Raw genomic sequence first — 20,082 nt, 5'->3', positions numbered from 1 at the left:
TTCTCAGAGAAGCGAAACCAATAGTGTCCACAGGAATGTCCCAAGTCTTGAGTATGTATACTTAAAGAAGAAGCCTGGCATAGGGCTCAATGAAGACTCATTCAAATAACATTAAAAATAAGAACAAACAAGTATAGATTGTATCTTTAATGTTAAACAAGATCCAATCTGGGAAATAAAACTTAAAGGTGAAGATTGCTTCAAAGCTATAGTAAAAAGTGAAGACTACACAAAATATAGAAATAGTAAAATAATAGTGGCAGTGTTAATTCACTAACAGTATCATGGATAATTCTGTTGTAGATTGAGGCATTTACAGTAGTAAAAGTTATCTTAATGCTGTATGCCAACACATAAAATGTCTTTATCACTAATTGAGATCGCAATATGGAAGGGTAATAATTTATATCATATGATAAGAATGCTACTTGAAAGAAAGACAGCTGGTGTTTAAAGACCAGTAATCATTTTATCTGTCATACTCCACCTTGCAGTGAGCTGTGTCTTCTGTTTAGGTCATGCTTTGTAGATAATGGCTTAAAAGAAATTAAACCCAGTGGGCTCAGTTTCAGAAATAGGGGTGTCTCCTGGGATAGGTGTGTGAAGTGAGCTCCTGAGAGCTGTGTTCCTAAGACCATTCAAAGGCCAGCTTTGCTCCAGTGCCCAGCCCTGGCTCTGGTAGATGGTTTCCAGGGGTGCCGGTTGAACTTTGCTGAGCAGAGGGGTGATATTGATGACTCCCTGTGATACTTGGTAACCAGCCACATTTGGAATTTTCCTCTCACATGTCTGTCTTCTGAATGGTGATTTTCCTAGATCAAATACAAAGCCAGCTGCTATCTGAACCCCCAAGCCCATCTTAGATGTGTTGGGTTTGCTACTCAGTGACATGCAGCCACCAAAGATAGTCTTGGGGATAAGACCCTGGAAAGGACAGTGACTATCATGTTGTAGTTGAATTTTTCACAGAAGCCTGTGCTTTGGGGCAGTATTATAAAAAGGAGGCACATTATACATCCTGTCTCTCTCTGTGTGTCATATATGTACACATGCATATGCATATGGAAGCCAGAAGTGGATGTCAGGTGTCCTCCTTTATCATTCTGCAGATTTAGGATAGGGAATCTCAGGTGATGGTGGCAGTGGCTGTGCCTTTAATCCCAACACTTGGGAGGCAGAGGTAAGTGGATCTCTGAGTTCGAGGACAGCCAGGGCTACACAGAGAAACCCTGTATCAAAACAACAGCAACAACAAAAATATAGAGAATCTCAAAGCTGTTTCAGCACAACTAGATAACCAGTAAGCCTCCAGGATTCTCATGCCTGCCACACATGCCCTGACACTCACTCAGTGATACCTCCTATGACATGCTTTTTACATGGATACTGTGACTCAAACTCAGGTCCTCATGCCTATTTAGCAAGTCTTTACACACTGAGCCATTTCTCCTGCCCCATATTTCCATCCCACATCAATCTCAGGTTTTGTCATGGTTCAGACATGGACCACGTGCTCCCTCCCTGCCATTGACTCATGAATGAATTGCTTGTTGGGAAAGAAACAGTACACTTGTAGGGAAGCTAAACAACCTCACATAAGAGTACTCTCATTGCCAAAACACTAGGGGAAGGGAGCTACCATGTTTTATTAAGCAGGGACCTTTCATTGTTAAAAGTAAGATGATTCCTTTAGAAGCCATATACACTGCCAAAGGGAATTATGACCAAGACATGTTTTGGGGGAATAGATGCCAAATGCCCATCTCACCTGATGATTACTGTTCTAATATTTTCCATTAGCTACTTTCAGCTCAGGAAATAGATTAGACCCTTAATGGCCTATGCAACCAGGAAATGAGCAACATATTCATAGATTCCACCAGTGAATTTGAAATAAAACTTCCTGCCTTTTAAAAATGAAGGCTCCTGCCTGGAGAGATGGTCCATTGGTTAAGCTCACTTGCTGCTTTTTCAGAAAACCCACCTAATTCAGTTTCCAGCACCCACAAGAGACAGCTCACAACCATCTGTAACAACTCCAGTCCCAGGGGATCCAACACCTCTGGCCCTCACACATGCAGGAGCACACACGCCTACATAAAATTAAAACTAATAAAAAGAAGCCTTTTAAAAAATTGACAAAAGTATTACTTCAGCATACTCAGTGTAAGGGTAACCCCTCACCTCAACATCCTTATTTTCCTTTCTTAGCTCAGCCTTTTTTTTTCTAGAATACTTTACCTGCAATATTTTCAATAAGAGAATATAAATATAAAATCATGTTTTTAAAAGACGCCTGATTTTATGTATTAAGTATAAGGTATCAGTTACCATTAAGCCTAGACCTTATATTCTGTGGTAGTAGAGAACAGCCATATCTTGCTTCATTCTGCAGTGTACAGGAAGAATGACCCAGGGTAGCTATGTGGACACACTCTGATGACCCCACTAGTCTCACCTCACCAGGAGTTTAGCTGTGCTCTGTGGAGTGACTGTAGGAACAACATTAAGAATAACTGTCAAGGCGGGCAGTGGTGGCGCACGCCTTTAATCCCAGCACTTGGAGGCAGAGCCAGGCGGATCTCTGAGTTCGAGGCCAGCCTGGGCTACAGAGTGAGAACCAGGACAGGTACCATAACTACACAGAGAAATCCTGTCTCAAAAAAAAAAAAAAAAAAACTATCCTATACACAATCCAAAAAGCAAGTCATGCTGTTTTAGCTTTCCTTGGGACCTTAAGAGTCAACAAGGCTGGCCGGCTCCCATCTGAAGTTTGCCACAGCAGCTCTGTGATTTGGAAACTGTGATATAAGCATTTGAGTTAGAGGATGTCAGAGAGCTTGTCCAGTTCTTTTATCACATGGATCTAAACTTCATCAGTCATTTCTTCAATTCCCAAATTCTGCCTCTACAGCCTTGTTTTTTATACTTAAGACAAAACTCTTGAGAGAGAGAAGATTTAAATGACATAAGGCTTCGAAAAGAAAGGTTCAAGTCAAAATCCTTAAAAACATATGATTGAAAAAGAGGTTTTTTGAAAAGGTGTTTGGGATCTCCCTCCCACCCCCGTATGTGTAGACAAACACATGTATTTTCATGATATAAATAAATTTTACATTGTTGCTATAGCTCATTGATAAAAATTGTGATAGGTTGTGAAAATAAGGATCAATAAAACCTTGTACCTACATGTATGTCATCATTACTGCTTGTTGACTCTGACTTTCACTCTTACCCAGACAATTAGACCTTCACAACAAAATTTGCTTTGGTCAGAGGCGTGATTACTATGGGAAAACAAAGTGGAAAAAGCACCTAGAACATCCTTCCACCTGCTAACAAGTGTCCCATCTAAGCAGTTCACTTGGAATAATGAGTATGGCTGGTGACATAGCTCTGTAGATGAGAAGTTGCCTAGAACATGTGAAGTACCAAGTTTGATTCCCAGCACCATACACACAGATTGAGTAATTTTTATCATAAATAGAAATTTCCTACATAGCAGTGCATTTTAAAGTGGTGTCAAAGTAAGTGTAAGTAGATTTGGCTTCTCTACTATGCTGCTGTCTTTAAGTAAGAGGCTCACATGGCGTATTGATTATAGAACAAGAGCCCAATTACATGCCAGAAACAAAACACTCTTTCTCTCCGTGATGATGCTCTTCATGTAAGACATTTCTCTGTGATCATTTGTAAAAGCTGGCTTCAGCTAGTTTTCCATTACATTATATTCAGTGTAGACTTTAAAAAATACTTGAGGAAAGCTGGCCCTGGTTGCTCATATCTGTAACCCCAACTGCTCTAGAGGCTGAGGCAGAAGGATGGTGTAACCTTAGGGCCAACCTAGGAAACTCAGTGATACCATGTCTTAAAATCTTAAGAAAAAAAAAAGTTTGAGGATGTAGCTCAGTGCTTGTCTGTTATGCATAGTACCCTGGATTCAATCCCCACTATTTGGATGGGGGTAGGGGAACATGAGGAGGAATTCATTTAGTGAATAAAGGGCCTGGGAATTGTTCCCTGGTACCATACAATACAATAATAAAAGTAAAATAGCTAGGCATAGTGGCATATGCCTACAATTCCAGCATGAGGGAGGCTGAGGCAGGAGGATTGTGAGGTCAAGGCCAGACAACCTGGCATATGGAGCTTCATACCAGCTTGGGGGCAGTCCATAGCAAGACCCTGTCTCAAAAAGAGGAAGAGGAAGGCTGGGAAGGTAGCTCCTGGGATAAAGCACTTGTCATGGACGGATGAGGACCTGAGTTCAGATCCTTGGAACTCATATAAAGCGGGACAGTAGCACTGTAATCTCAGTGCTCCTGTGGTGAGATAGGAGGCCAAGGCAGGAGAACTCCAGAAGCTCACAGGCAGCTTGCCTGGTGCACTCAGCACTGATCATGAGATCTCATTCAGAAGACTGACACCCAGGGGTTTTTGATCCTCATACATATGCTGTGGCATGCCTGTACTCACACACATAAACACACGCACATGCATACATGGTAAAAAAAAACAAAAAACAGTATCTACTCTGACAATTTCAATATACAATGTAGTTCCATTGATAATCACCATACTGTACTTTACATCGTCAGAATTTAACCATTCAGACTAGTATGATGGCACATGCCTATAATCTTAGCACTTGGGATGTAGGAGCAGACTATGTCATAACTGAGAGTTTGTGCCCTTTGACCAATATCTTCCTATTGACTCCTGCCCTCAAAACCTGGCAACCAGACTTCCATGAATTTGACATTCTTACATTATACATGTAACTGATATCAGATAGTATTTTTTTCTTTGTGGTAGCTTACTTCATTTAGCATAATGTCCTCCAGGGTCATCTAGTTTTTTTCAAATGGCAGTTTTCTTTTTTAATGGATTAATATCCCATTTACATATATAAACATATACCACATGTCCTGCATGCAGCCACCCATTAACTGACAATCAACTTGATTCTTGGCTATTGTGAATAATGTTTCAATGAACTTAGAAGTGTGGATATCCCTTCAAGATACTGAGTTCATGGGGCACAGGTGGGGAGCATGTCTTTAATGCTAGCACTGGAGAGGTAGATCTTTGTGAGGGTTCAAGTCCAGCCTAGTCTACATAGTAAGTTGTAGGCTAGCCAATGCTAAATAGTGAGACTTTGTCTCAAAAATAAATAAATAAATAAAACGACAAAAACAAAACCCTACCAAGTAAAGGATGCTGACTTCCTCAGGGATGGGATTGCGAGACCAAAGAACATTTCTCTTGATAGCTTTTTTGAGAAACCTTCATGCTGTTTTCCATAATGATTGTGAAGATTTACATCCCAGCAGTGTATGAGGCCCACTTTCCCCATACCCTCACCACCACTTGTCCTTTTTTGTTGTTTTTTGAGACTCACCATGTAGCTTTGACTGTCCTGGACCTCAGAAGTTCTCCTGCCTCTGTCTCTGAGTGTGGGGAGATGCACTGGCTATCCTTTTTTTTTTTTTTTTTTTTTTTTTCCATAGAAGCTGTTTTAACTTTAACAACAGTAGTTGTAGATTTTGACTTCCATTTCTCTGGTGATTCACTGTTCTTTTGGAAGGTTTCCGTGTAGATTCTTTGCCATTTTTCCATTTGAGTCATTCTGTTTGTGTGCTTGTTGACTATTGAATTATACACATTTCTAATGTATTTTGATTAATAACCTCCCATTAGATACATGATTTGAAAATATTTTTCCCATTCCTTACTTCCTTTCATCTTGTTAATTATTTCTCTTGCTGTGTAGAAACTTTCTAGTTGGGTGTTTCTAATGGGTGGTCCCATTGTTATTATTATTTTTACTTTGTGTTATACAGAAAAAGGGGGGTGCAGAACCAGTATGAAGAACTTCATCACAATGTTTTCTGTCACAAGCTTTGTGACTCACAAGTTTTACTATAACCTTTAATCCATTTCAAACTAGTTTTTATGGATTATTTTATTTTATGTATATGGGCATTTTGCCTACATATATGTATGTGTACCATGTACGTGTCTGATGCCCGGAGAGTTCAGAAGAAGGTGTCAGATTCCCTGGAACTGGAGATACAGACAATTGTTAGATACCATGTCCATGGTGGGAATTGAACCTTTTCCTCTGCAAAAGCAGCAATGTTCTTGACCAGTGAGCCATCTCTCCATCACCTCAAGTTAATTTTTATGATGGTATGCAAGTCTACATTTACTCTCTTACACATGTATGTCCAGTTTTCCTAGCACTTATTGGAAGGAACTGTCCTTCCCCATTGTGTATTCTTTGTGCTCTTATCAAAGACTAAAGATACACTAGTTCCTGTGCTATATTGTGGAGCTATAGCTGGATCTTCATTTACAATAGTATTTTTAGTTAATTTATTTATTTTACATGTGGGTTTTTGTTGTTGCTTTGCCTACCTGTATTTCTGTATACCACATGTCTGTTGCCCAAACAGGCCAGAAGAGGATGTCACATATCCTGGGACTGCAGTTATTGACAGTTGTAAGTCACCATGTGGGTGCTAGGATCAAGCATGGGTGCCCTGGAATAGCAGGCAGTGCTCTTAACTGCTGAGCCATCCCTACAGACCCAGTATTTTTAAGTACAAGCCAAGCCTGTAGCATACACTGAAACTGATACATTTGAGAAGCAATCCGTGGAGATGGTGGTCAGTAATAGTAATTATAGTGTCTTGATCTAAGTTAGTTTGAGGTATTCAATATAACCAGGCTTTGAGAATAAGGTGTTATGATCACTATTTCAATAAAATTATAATCTTGATTTGCTGAAGAAGCATCTCATTTACTACCAGCAGAAAACTTCATGCTTAGCTACTCTAGCTAAAGCCAGTAAACTTACAACCTAATTTCTAAGTTAATGCTTTGTTCTTTTCTGCTATTCCTTACCTTTTCATTCAATTTGTCTTTTCTGGGAAGCCTGATAATTCCATGCACTTTAGTCCTATAGAAGGGAATGTTGCTTACCAACCACTAAAATGACTAATAGATCTGTACCATTGGTAGAGTCTTAGAAGACTTCTTTACATGAAATTTATATATTTACTGTGTGTTAAACATCAAAACCAAGAGGAAATCGTTTGACTTTTAATTTCTTCTAATTTCTGATTTTTATTAGTAGATAATTTATAGGTAGATTATTTGTATCAAACCAAAACAAACCAAAAAGAAGTATATAAAATGTGAGCATCTTTTTTCTCCCCTCTGCCTTGCTTTCCATCATTCCTAAGAGTATAGCCTCAGTGGGAATATGCTGAGTAAGGAAACACTAATTCATTATGAATAGGATTCTGTAGTTTTTCCATCAAGTGCTAAGCTGCTTTGTTGTTAGAAGACTTATATTAAGGTATTAGGAGAAGGAATCAGTGACTACATTGAAGTAATGGCTGTTCCTTGTAATGGCTGTTTTGGGATATTTGATTTAACAGAAGTATCTTAGTGTTTAGAGCTTAGGCAGTGGTGGTGCTATTACTGCATATTCTTTCAGGCCCCAAGGAGCCAGAGCATGTTTACCTGTCAAAGGGTCAGGTCTTCCTACTGTTTCCTACAAAGCATAAGCATTATCTAAATCTTAATTCTGTTTTCCTCATTCTGCTTCTATTCAGTTGCCCAGCAGTAAAAACAAGATCTTATCAAGTTTGCTCACTGCTCCCTTTGTCTTCTTCGATTTTTGTGAAGTTAAATATGGCTAGTATAGAAATATTAAATAGATCTATTAAATATTAAATAGGGCTAGTATCGAAATATTAAGTAGAGTGAAATCTCTATCCATAGTGCTAAGAGGTCTCCTCAAAAGACACAAGTCTGTGTTTGCAAAGAGAACTTTTGATTTGAAATGAAGCTCCTTCACAGAATGGCTGCGTCACAATTGTATTTTACAATTCAGGTGGTTGTATTCAAGTGATTCAAGTATTTATACCTTATTTTCTTTAATAGGAAAAGCTCCTGGGATATCATTTTGCGTAGTAGTTAATTACCCTCAAAACATATCAGAGGTGGTTTTTTTTTTGTTAATGGAATGTCTTGTGTAAGACATTATCCTAACACAAAAAAAAGGGTGTGCTTTTAAAAGCAATATTAAATTATTGGTAGCTCTGGTAATTTTAAATAATAGAATAGTTTATCTACAATTAGCTAGTATAGGACTCTTTATAAACTACAATCTTTAAGACCATAAAACTGTGTGCACATCTCATTTATATTGTCAACCCTGTATAAAAGAATAATGTAGGCTAGTTGGAGTTAATTTTAAAGACATATTATCTGATAGAAATGCAATATATGAGCTGGGAGTGTAGATCAGTGATAGAATGTTTGCCTAGTGTGCATGATACCCAGCCCTGAAAAAAATAAAGAAAATAAAAGAAAAGAAAAATGCATATGTGCCTAAGAGTTTACAACAAAATAATCTTTTAGGGGATATTTATGTTTAAAAGAGAGGGACAAAGATTTACTTATTAAAAGATAAATAGATGTGTTAACCTACTAATACTCAAACAGTTTAAACTTCCTTTTTCTCGTCTCTATATATATCTGTATATATTCCAGCATTGGGTATCATGGATTATAATCCCAGTACTTGGGAAATGGAGGTAGGAGAACCAGAAATTCAAAGCCAGCCTTAGGTACTTTGGGTACTTGTGTACATATAGTGCATGTACTTAGGCAGGTGCGCGCACGCGCGCGCGCACACACACACACACACAAAAGCTAAAAAATAAATCTTTAAACAATATGTATATATTTTTTTCTTAGCCAATTAGGCAATTGACTGACTTTTTTGTTGTTTATTTTGGTTTTTGATTTTGTTTTTTTAAGACAGAGTTTTTCTGTGTAGTCCTGGCTGTCCTGGAACTAGTTCTGGGGCTGGAGAGATGGCTCAGAGGTTAAGAACACTGACTGCTCTTCCAGAAGTCCTGAGTTCAATTCCCAGCAGCCACATGGTGACTCTCAACCATCTGTAATGAGATCTGGTGCCCTCTTCTGGCATGTAGGCATACATGCAGGCAGAACACTGTATACATAATTAATAAATATTTAAAAAGGGGGGGGGGTCTTGAACCAGGCTGGCCTTGAACTCAGAGATCTGCCTGCCTTTTGTTTGTTTGTTTGTTTGTTTTTGCTTTGTTCTGTTTTAACACTACCAACAGTCCATTCAGAGAATCCACTGCAATCATAACACTTTCTACTACAACAGACTGACGGCATATGTTCATCAGTAACTTGAGAGGAAATGGATAGCTTTTCTGCTGCCTTTTTTTTTTTTGTACTTGGCAATGCTCTATAAATAACACTATTGGACAGGTGTTTTCAGTTCACATTTTAAGTATATAATGATATAGTAAGAGCCAAATAATAAGAGAAGAGAAATAGACAAATGCAGTTTTGGAAATGCGAACATTTGTTTCAAGAAGTAGACTATTGAAAAATGAATTGAGGGCAGAAGAGCTGGCTCAGCAGTTAAGTGCACTTGTTGCTCTTGCAGAGGGCCCAGGTTCATTTCCCAGTACCTATGTGGTGGTTCCAGTGCCATCCATAATTCCAGTTCCAGGGGATCCAGTGCCATCTTCTGACCTCTGCAGGCACCAAACACACATGTAGTGCACATGCATGTATGAAGGCAAAATGCTTATATATAAAATAAAAGGAACAAATATTAATTTTTTTTTTCTAAAACAGGATTTCCTTATGTAACAGCCTTGGGCTGTCCTGGAACTCACTTTGTAGACCAGTTTGGCAGAGATCTGCCTGCCTCTGCCTCCTCAGTGCTGGGATTAAAGGCATGTGCCACCATACCCAGCTTAAAAATTATTTTTAAATGAATTGAAACAAACAGTAGGGAGTAGAGAGATGGCTTAGTAATTAAGAGCACTAGCTGCTCTTCCAGTGGATCTGGGTTCAATTCCCAGTACCCACATAGGAGCTCACAGCCATCTGTAACTCTGGTTTCAGGGGATCTGTTACCCTCTTCTGGCCTCTGTGGGCACTAGGCATGTATGTGATGCACAGACATACATGCAGGCAATACACGCACACAAATCACATTCAAAAACTTTGATTTTTGAAGAGAAATTTAATAATAATAATAACAATAAAAAAGACAAAAAAATAAAACATGCAAACAAAAAAATCTGACATGGTGGTGTGTGCTGTTAATACCTGCACTCTGTTGGCAGTGGCAGGAAGCCTGCCAGCTGATCTGTATAGCAAGTTCTAGGCCAAGGCTACATGGTGAAACCCTGTCTCAAGAACAAAACAAAATGAAACAAAAAAAGAACAAACAAAAAACAGGTTCTGTGATGAACCTGATATAGCAGGAAAAAGCCCTGAGCTTTTCTGTCATACTTCAGTTTTCGTCCTGACTCTGACTTACTAATGATATGACCTCAAACGCCTCTTAAAGTGAGGATAATGAAACCAGCCTCATGTATTGTGTGACAATGAGCAGAGTCCATGTCACTGGATTTCTCCAGGCCCACAGTTAAGTATGTTTTTCTTCTCTCTTCCCTCTAGGCACCCCTAACCCAAACTCCTTGTCTCAGAAAAGGAGTGAATTAATAGTTTTGTTATTCTGTTAGGCTTCAGGATAAGTTGAGATGCTAAACTATCTCACAGGATGTTTCTTCTGACTCTGAGATACAAATGAACAGTGGAAAGCCTTATTACAATACAATTATAAAGAAGGATGATTTATTTCCACATGATAACCCATAGTAATGGTGTTTTGTTGATCAGGTTATAACAGATGAATATCATTATGCAGCAGATGCTTTCTTTGTTCCCTGTTCTTGTCACAATTGCTCAATTTAATAAAAAGTAATTGATTAAACTCTGTTAGTCTTGTAGGCAGGAAACTAGAGAAGATAAGGAACAATGGGAGACTGATTCTCACTGCACTGTTACCTTCCATCACCTCTTATGTGTGTCAGTCATTGCTAACAGGGTTCATGTCAGTCATCAGAATGCTCTCTAATACTGCAGTGGCTACAAGAGTATGTTTCCCAAGGAGAATTGGTATAGGATTGCTATACAACACCTTTTTCTTTTTTTATTCTTTGTGTCTTTCACATCATGCCTCCCGATTCCACCCATACCCCCCCCCCTCCAAAAACTAAAACAAAATAAAATTTAAGAGAAAAAAGAGGTGGGGAGGAACAAGGGGAAAATCTCATCATGGAAGCTGCAGTATGACACAGTGAGTAACACAGTAAACCCCTTTATCCATACATCTTTATATGCAGGCATTCATGGCAAAGAATCATTGGGGCCTTGGTAGTTGCAGGATTGGTCAGCCCGCCAGCTCTCCCGTCTTTGCCACCAGGGTAGGCTCTCCAGCATTTCCCTGGATAGTTCACCCCTTGTAGCAGTGAGCAAGGGGTGGGGCCAATTCTCCTGACTTTCACATCCTCATGGTTGGATCTCCTACACCTACACTTTCAGGGCCAGCTCTACTGTTTTGCCCAGGCAAGGTGTAGGGGCCACTCTCTGAAGTGCTACAGCTGATGAGGGGCAGGAACAGCTCTCCCGTTCTTAGGACCTCCTGGGCAGCTCTTCTACCTGCCTCAGGTGTTGATGCAAGGAGGCATCTCTCCCCCATCGATGCCACCATAAGAAAGATGCATAATAATAGCTCTGCCATGCTTACAGCTTCAGGGCTGGCTCATTCACACCTCTACCAACAGGGTTGACTTTATTGTACTGCCCAGGTGAAGTGTATACAACATTTTTTTTTTGTCTTCTTGGATGTTTTTCTTTGTTTAAGTTTTAAAATTAATTTCTAAAAATTATATTAATTGTATTAATGGGTAAAATGTGATGTTTCGATACACATATACATTGAATATTGTTTTTATTTTGTTTTGAAATTCTGGTCTCACTATAGCTGGTCTGGCTTTGATTCCAGATCCAACTAACCTAGAACTCACTATGTAGACCAGGATGGTCTTGAACTCATGGAGCTAGGTCTACCTGCTTCTGCTCCCTGGGTGATGGGATTAAAGGTGTGCACCACTATAGCCAGATACAGTGTATAATTTCTAAATCAGGTTAAATATGTGATCTTAAATATTTATCATTTCTTTTTTAAATTTTATTTTATTTTTTATGTATATGGGTATTTTGATTGCATGCTACCTACACAGAGGCCAAAGGAAGGCGTTGGATCCCCAGGAACTAGAGTTACAGATAGCTGTGAACCTCCATGTGGATGCTGGGGATTGAACCCAGGCTCTTTGGAGGAGTAACCAGTGGTAACTGCTGAGCCATCTCTCCAGTCTCCATTTATCACTCTTTTATGGTAATAATATTTGAAATCTTTACTCTAGCTTTTTGAAATACATGGTAGATAATTATCTCTTGTCACTTGTTGTGTAGTATCACCCAGTACCTCTACTTTTTACCTTACTTAGTGCCCATTGAACAACCTTTCCCAAACCCTCTTGACTCCTGTCCCCAGTCTAATAACCACCATTCTCCTCTCAGCTTTCACGAGATCAGATTTTGTAGATTCAACATACAAGTAAAATCACATGGTACTTTGTCTTTCTGTGCCTGGCTTTTTTATTTAGCCTGCTGATATCTAGTTCCTACTTTGTGATCACAAATAACAGATTTATTTCTTTTTATGGCTGATTAGTATTCCATTGTACCTATGTTCTCCATTTTCTGTATTCACTCATCAGTTGATGGACACTTATGTTGATTCCATTCTTGGCTACTGTGAATAGTGCTGTGATAAGCGTCCTTGTTTGCTCTTTTCTCTCAAAATTGCTTTTGCTATTCAGGAACGTGTGTGTGTGTGTGTGTGTGTTTGCACACACATCTAGAATTGTTTTTGTCTAGTTCTTTATAGAATGCCATTTGTATCTTCATAGGAATTATGAACATTGAATCTGGAAATCTCTTTGAGTAGTATGAACATTTAACAATGTTTATTCTTCTAACTTAAGAGAGCTAGATGTCTTCAATTTTTTTCATCAGTGTTTTAGAGTTTTCATTATAGAGCTCTTTCCTTCTTTGGTTAACTTTATTCCTAGATGTTTTATTTTATTGTATAATAGTATCCTGGCAGAATGTCTATTTCTGTGATAAAAACATGTGACCAAAAGCAACTTGAGGAGGAAAAGATTTATTTCAACTTACACTGCAAGGCCATACTCCATTACAAAGGGAAGTCAGGGAAGGGACTCAAGGCAGAAACCCAGAAGCAGGAACTGAAGCCCAGGCCATGGAGGAATGCTGCTTACTGGCTTGCTCCTTCATGTCACACTTGGTCTTATTTCTCATACAATCCAGGACTACCTGCTTGGGGTAGCACCTTCCACAATGGGCTGGGCTCTCCTACATCAATCATTAATCAAGAAAATGACCAACAGGCTTTGCCTTCAGGCCAGTCTTGTGGAGGGCATTCTCTCATTTGAGGTTTTCTCTTCCCAGATGACTCTAACTTGTGTCCATTTGACAAAAAACTAGCCAGCACACGTAGTTACCATAAATGAGATAACTTTCCTAATTTCTATTGAGCATAACTCACTATTGGTATTTATAGCAATACTATTAATTTATATATTTTGTTTGTCTTGGGGATTTTGTTTAGAAAGGGAGCCATCCAGGCTGCAAGAAAGCCAGAGACCAGTGAGCACCCAATGAAGCCCCGTGTCCCCTAGCCCAACCCTTCCAGTCTTGTGGGAAAAAACAGATGCAGTACAACACTGAAAATGGTTTGTTTTGGCCTCTAGTAAAGCATATTAAATCATTGAATGCTTTAGAAACTAAGGTAAAGTCATTTGTAAGTAGAATTCAGTTGTCAAAGGGCTATGGTGGGTCTGAAATAACCTTCATTTGGAATAATAGCAAATATCAGTGAATGCCTAGGGTCACTTAGCACATTTGTTGTGGTTAGGTCAAGTTTAATTTGGATGTATTTGCTGTGGATTTTAGTGTTTTAATTGGTTAGGGACATTCTTTCCTCCTCTGGACTCACCCTTTCATTGTGGTAAAATGCAAATGAGGCAGTAGAGTATCCAGTGAACTTGTCAGGCAGGTATTTATGTCCCCTGGTTTTCTTTTCTCACTAATGCCGCAGAGTTGGTTTTCTATGTTTGCTGAGGTTTTAGATTTGCTTAGCAGTTGCTAGCAAAGATAGGAAAGATAATGAGCTGAATGTCTGGAATTCAACACAAGAATAATGGTTTTCTTTATCTTTGCATAATGTTAAAGAGAACTAAGGTTTCTCTTCCCTTTGTCCTTGTAGTTTTCCACTGGGTGTCAGCGGACTATTTGAAATTTTTAGCACTCTAGGAAGCTCTCTTGTTTCTTTCTAGCATTTCTCATTCACATTGTATCTTTTGTTCTAGACTTGCAGCACTTGGGATGTGCAGTGTGTGCTCCTAAGTATAGATAGAAATACTGGGTTTTGGTGATTAACAAAAGAACTCATCATTTTACCTCTCTTTCTATATCAGCCCTGTGGCATTTTATGTTGGGAGATCCTTAACATTAAATCCTGAACACCTAATCCATGTTTATACCCTGTTGAAACCAAGTGTGGGGGTGCACTTGAAAGTGGGGTGAGAGTCACTAGGCAGGAGCAGCGGTTCCTTCAGGGCTTTGCCTGTGCGCACGAGCACTCAAACCTCTGCCCTCTGGGCTGGGTGATTTTGCTCTCCTTTCCAGTGGACCTGACTTTATGGCTGTCATGATGCGCGTGTTCAGCAGGTAGAACCTGAGGCAGGGAAGTCTTTGCGGCCACTCTCATGAGGTGAGAGGACTTCCTTGTGAGGTGGGATCATCTTTAATGCGTTTGCTTCTTGGGGGAAAACAAAGGGCTATTTTCACAATAGAACTCTTGCTGGCCTGTGTTTGGAGAGAACACAGACTAGAAAAGGGTCATCATATTCAGGTTTCTCCTAATTTTCATTTTGGCTGTTCCTGATTCTAAATGGGACATTTCAGAATAGATGTTCTTGGAAGGCCAGGATATGTTATTCAACTCAAACTTATTTAGTAGGAAACAAGTGTGGCTTTGTTTAAAAAGTATAGTTTTAGAAAGATGACTTGGGGATAACAGCCTCTAGAACAAATTATCCCCCTCAGTGTACCATCTTCAAACAGCATTTAAAACCATGGCAGGAAACCATTCCAGATTCAATTCTGTGTATATGCGTGTGCATGTAGAAACATCTGTACATACATGTGGGCAAGTGATAATGAAAGTAGAAAGGACTGTGAGGAGGGAAATTTTAAGGGAGAGGGAAGGAAGGAGAAAAAGGAGGATAATGGACTAGTGTGACATGAAAGCAAACAGTGGGAAGAAAAGAGACCAGCAAAAGCTGGGCAGGGGTGGTATGGTTGGCAGTGGGGGAGGGGCGTGATTAAAAAAAACATAATGATATGTGTATTGAAAGCCATAATGAAAACCATTTTTTGTGCGTTATTTTTTTAAAGTTTGGTGATTAAATTTTAATCTTTTAAAAAATATCAAAACATCTGGAAAAACTTTCAAATTATATTTTAGTTACTCTGGTTCTAAGCAGAAAGACTCTGACCATGTCAAAATTGCTTTTTCATTAAATCTTCTTTTCATGGTAAGAAGACTTGATATTAGAAAATCTCAAGTTAGCTACAAAGTAGACTGCATTAATTGAAACACATAGCAACTCTGGGGACTTTGTTAAAACCTAGATTTCATGTTACCCTTCACTTTTCACTCTGATACAGATTAAGAGGGCATTCTCTCTTGAAATTCCCCACTTAGCCCATTTAGTGGAAGGAAACACGACACAGTGCTTTTGCTTTCCTTTACTGGGGAAACCACTAATCTAGTCTGCCCCTCTCACTTTACATGACCAAGAGGGAACTGAAACCTAGCTAAGTTTAAATGACTTGAGCTGGGACAGACAGCTAGCTGGCTCCAGTTTGAACTGGGGCCTTGGGTTTGCCTGGAGAGCCTTGGTTTCTGCTCCCTGTAGATACACAGCGTTGCTAAGCGGTGGTGTCCTCTGCGCTTGCCATAGCCTTTGGTCACAGGTAATTCTCTACTCCACTGCATTTCTCCCAGTCAGTGGCATGCTGTGACGTTCAGAACTGTGGAAACTCGGGAGAGGATCCAGTGGATTTCAGTCCCCAGTGGGCAGGTGGATGTGTGACAAGGATGTCTTGTGAAAGTAAAAGGCTAGATAGAAACATGACAGTGAACAAAAGCTACTGAGGTTTGGGAGGGTGTTAGCAGAACTCCTTAGAGACAGTAGAAAATGTATGGGAAAAGAGAAAAAAATGAGTATAGGAACATGCTTCTTCTAGCATCATTGGTTCTTAAAGAGAATGCTTTTTGTTTATGTAAAGAAAAACTTAGTTTCCTCCCAAGACCCGGAATGTGTATTTTAAGAAATATTTAAGAACAGCAAAGTAAAATGAAGAAGGAGGAGGGGGAAGAGGAGGTTAGAAATCCTAGTTAGTTGTTGCTCAAGAAAATCTAAGCACTAAGGTGGAAATGGAAGAAATTTTTGATTTAGAAATGAAATGTCAATAATACTCTAGCCTTTGTAGCTATTAGAAGATTCTTCAAGGAAGTAAGTTAAGACCTTATTGAATTGTTTATCTGAGAAAACCACCTTTCATTTATGTAAAGTTAAAACTATTTTACAACCTTTGGTTGTTTTTTGAAATCTATTTTTGAATGCATATTGATACCCTGGGTCTTATTGATTTAATATGCAGCACCTTTAAGGTGCTGTGCTCTGTTGTTTTCCCTGTGTGCTTTTTTTTCTTGGGATTTAAGTGTTCTTACCCAAGAAGATTACCTATTGTTTCTCTAAAAGTGCTCTCGCTGGGCACAGACAAATGAGGTTATAATTCCTGTTTGCCCCTGGGCGGTTGCCAGCAGGAAGAAAGGCATGATGGGAAGTAGTTTGGTTACCTTTCACAACAGGTGTCTTTGTCAGCGCACCTATTCAGATATCAGAGCGTGGAAGCACTGAGTCACTGCAGAAAGGAAAGTACGAAAGCAGTTGCTCGGGCTTTCACATCTAGAGAGCTGCGCTGCAAGATAAATCTCAAGTCTTCTGGCGCTAATGAATATATGAAGAGGTTCACAGTAGCTTTCAAAATACTACTGAAAAGATAAAAAGGAATTTAAAAGGTATGAACTGCCCAGATAATTTATGATGCCTTGAGTCCTGATTATCATTTAATTTTTACTTGGCTAGTCATCTTTAAGATAAATATACTGGGAAATTCTTAATGAAAATAATGCTCTAAATACAAAGCTGCATTGTGGGGGGGAAATGAAGTAGAAATGCTTTACTGGCTCCTGTAAGGGTCAAACACAGCTTGAAGCTGTTTTAATCATGAGAATTTATTTAAGATATTGCATTTTCTGTGTAAGTAAGCCTATTAGACTTGGTCGTTTCGTAGCCAGGGAAGTTTGCCCCTCTGTGAACAAGAGCTTTTAATACAGAATGCTTACAGAAGTTGCAGAACTTCCCTAGTCATATTTAAATGGCACAAGATACCAGTAATCATGCTAATCTATGGAAGATGAAAATTTTTAGGGAAAATAGATACTACATTTCATTCTGAGTTTTATTTACCCAATTTCTCACAAGCCAGTGAATTTAGATAACATAATCCTGGTATTGGTGATGAATCTTAAAGACTCCAACACACAGCAGTATTTCGTTATTTTAAAGAGACATCACCAAACTGATGTCCAGTACTAACAAAAATACTTCTCAGTATTGTAGTGCCGTTAACAGTTGGCAGCTACAGGAATCGGGCAGCGGGTTTTGGAGGAACTGTACCTGTCGTCTTTGTCCAGTACATGGGATAAGCATGTGTTATACATCTTGGGGCTTTAGGGAACTTTTCTCCTTGACACATAAAGCCTGTCTTTTTTACTATCTCCAGCTGTCCTCCAAAAACCACTTGTGGTAACTAAGAAACAGATAGTTTGTGACTGTCAGCTGGTTTGAGTAATTAAAAGAAACCTCTAACTTTAAATATAAAAAGAGGAAGAATATTTATTAAGGGGGAGAAAAACAGTTTATAAATGAGAGACCCTCATGTTTCTTCCAGAATTACATCAGATATTTGTATTTTTTTAGTGGGAGAAAGGAAAATTATTATCGGCTGGTATTATTGTCCCAAATGAATTGTTGCATTTTTATATTTTGGTACTTTTTTTTCTTTTTAACAGAAATACTCAAGGGAAAAGGATTCTTTATTCCCTCTTCAGACTTCAGGAGATAAATTTTAACTGCACCAAGAGTTCTATAAATTCTGAGAAATAATAATAGTCATCTTTTTATTTTCTAAGAATAAGAAAAAATAAGCACTGATTTCTTTAAGAAAAATCTACTTTTTTCCATGAAGAATCTTCATGTAAATAACAATGAAGTAAGAAGATGAAGTATTTGAAAATATTTTAATTACCAAGGACCTAACATAAACTTCTGTTTTGGGGGAGTTTCATATAGGATATTTCTAGTTAGGAAACTTCTCTTTATTTCTGTCTTTTGAAGTTTAAAGATTTCCCAAACCCGAATTTCTCCTCCATGTGCTGTGTTGAGAATGCAGAAGGTGTTTATGGTGTATACTTCCTGCATAGATAAGAGACCATCTCGAGTTTTCCACTAGGGGTGAATTGCTAGGCAAGCCTGCCATAGCAGCTGCCTTTTCTTTTTTTCCTTCTCTCTTTTTCTCTCTGGATTTTGACACTCAGCCCCTGGATCTCAGGTGGGTGTGTGCACTGGCACTGAGCTGCCGTAGGAGTTTTTCCCTGGATAGTCTGGTCTGGAGCTGTAAGGAGCAGCAGCTGGCAAGATGATGGAAGAAATCTCCATTATGGTAGCCTATGACGCCCATGTTTTCAGCCAGCTGCATGATGAAGACTTCCTCACTAGCCTGGTGGCCATCAGCAAACCCAGGTCCATGGTAGGTGGCTCCTTGCACACTACACTGGGGCTCCTTTTTCTGTAACATGATGGTCACATTCCATAGTGAGAGAGGGGTAGGTTCCTGTAAAGTAAAGAGAAGCACCACTGTTGACTTTGTTACAGGCTACAGCAAGGTCTACAGGCTTTCGGTGGTTTTGTTGAATAAATAAACACTGTTATATGTCAATAGTATGTTAGCTTTCAGGTCTTAAATTATCTCCAAGGAGAAGTAGAACAAATTGACTTTTTGGAGAAGTTTATTGTGATTTAATATTTGTAAGAAGGTTTTATTTTTTATCTTTCTGTTTATTGTCTTAGTGTGTGCATTCTGGCATGATAGAAAAATATGTTTTTACAGTGTTTGCTGTTCCGTCTTTTCAGTGGGCAGTGAGGCTCACACAGGGATTTGTGTCTCGAAAGCAGATTCTCCTAACTGTGCCTGTGCCTGCTTTCTTTACTATGTTTAGCAATGCATGGCAGCAACAGAGTGAAAAGTTACCTAACAGTTAGATCTCGCCAGTGTGAAAACCCACTTCTCTATTTTAAGGCACAGGAATACTAAAAGTACAACTCGGCAGGTTTGTTTGTTTGTTTGTTTGTTTGTTTTTCCAAGTAGTAAATTACCATGGAAAAGATAATGGGTCAAATTCTGGATTGACTCCAAGAGACTTAAAGGTCTTATCAACCAGATGTAATGTTTCAACATTGTTTAGCTGCTGATCTGAGTAAAGTATTTAAAAAAAAAATAGGATAATGGAGGAGGAGGGAGGAATTGGCTACTGATTCGTTATTTAGTGATATTAATGGGTTTATTTAATTTTTGTTAGACAATATGATTATTTTAAAATAGTAACTTAGACATAATTGAAGAATCATGAAAAAATTCTAGAGGACCCAGTAGAGGGATTGGTGTTATAGAAGAAAGCTGGCGTTGTTGATAATAGCATCTAGGTGAGAGTGCATAGAGCTTCACTAGACTCTCCTTTTCCATCATGTTTTCTAGCTGCATCTTAAAAAGTAGGTGGATGAAAGCAAAATCAAAACCATAATATACTTCTGGGGGATGTTTATTAAGAGAATGATCTGACCAATTGCTTGTTTTATTTATTAATTTTATTTTAAATATTTA

The 20,082-nt window shown here is 38.8% G+C and overlaps 1 protein-coding gene across 9 annotated transcripts in view; it reads left to right on the top strand.

Moving 5' to 3' along the window:
* Rabgap1l (RAB GTPase activating protein 1 like) overlaps window positions 1-20,082 on the top strand; it is a 589,856-nt gene that overhangs the window by 476,365 nt on the left and 93,409 nt on the right. Inside the window, exon 1 of one of the 9 annotated variants that reach the window (XM_052737352.1) lies at window positions 8,098-8,102. The exons of 6 other annotated variants lie outside the window; for them this stretch is intronic. Coding sequence is in view for 2 of the 3 variants with exons in the window: in XM_052737353.1 (XP_052593313.1) it covers window positions 18,841-18,951 (111 nt within the window). In the remaining variant the exon portion in view is untranslated. Of the gene's footprint in view, window positions 1-8,097; window positions 8,103-18,032; window positions 18,952-20,082 lie in introns of those variants that run through there. 2 more of the 9 variants (XM_052737353.1, XM_052737351.1) reach the window with 2 other exon arrangements.

The sequence above is a fragment of the Peromyscus californicus genome, unplaced genomic scaffold (genome assembly GCF_007827085.1).
Source record: "Peromyscus californicus insignis strain IS unplaced genomic scaffold, ASM782708v3 Scaffold_14__1_contigs__length_90479793_seg_2, whole genome shotgun sequence".
NCBI classification, from domain to species: Eukaryota; Metazoa; Chordata; class Mammalia; order Rodentia; family Cricetidae; genus Peromyscus; species Peromyscus californicus.
The sequence above is the reverse complement of the archived record's forward strand: the minus strand, read 5'-3'. Positions and strand labels throughout refer to the sequence as shown.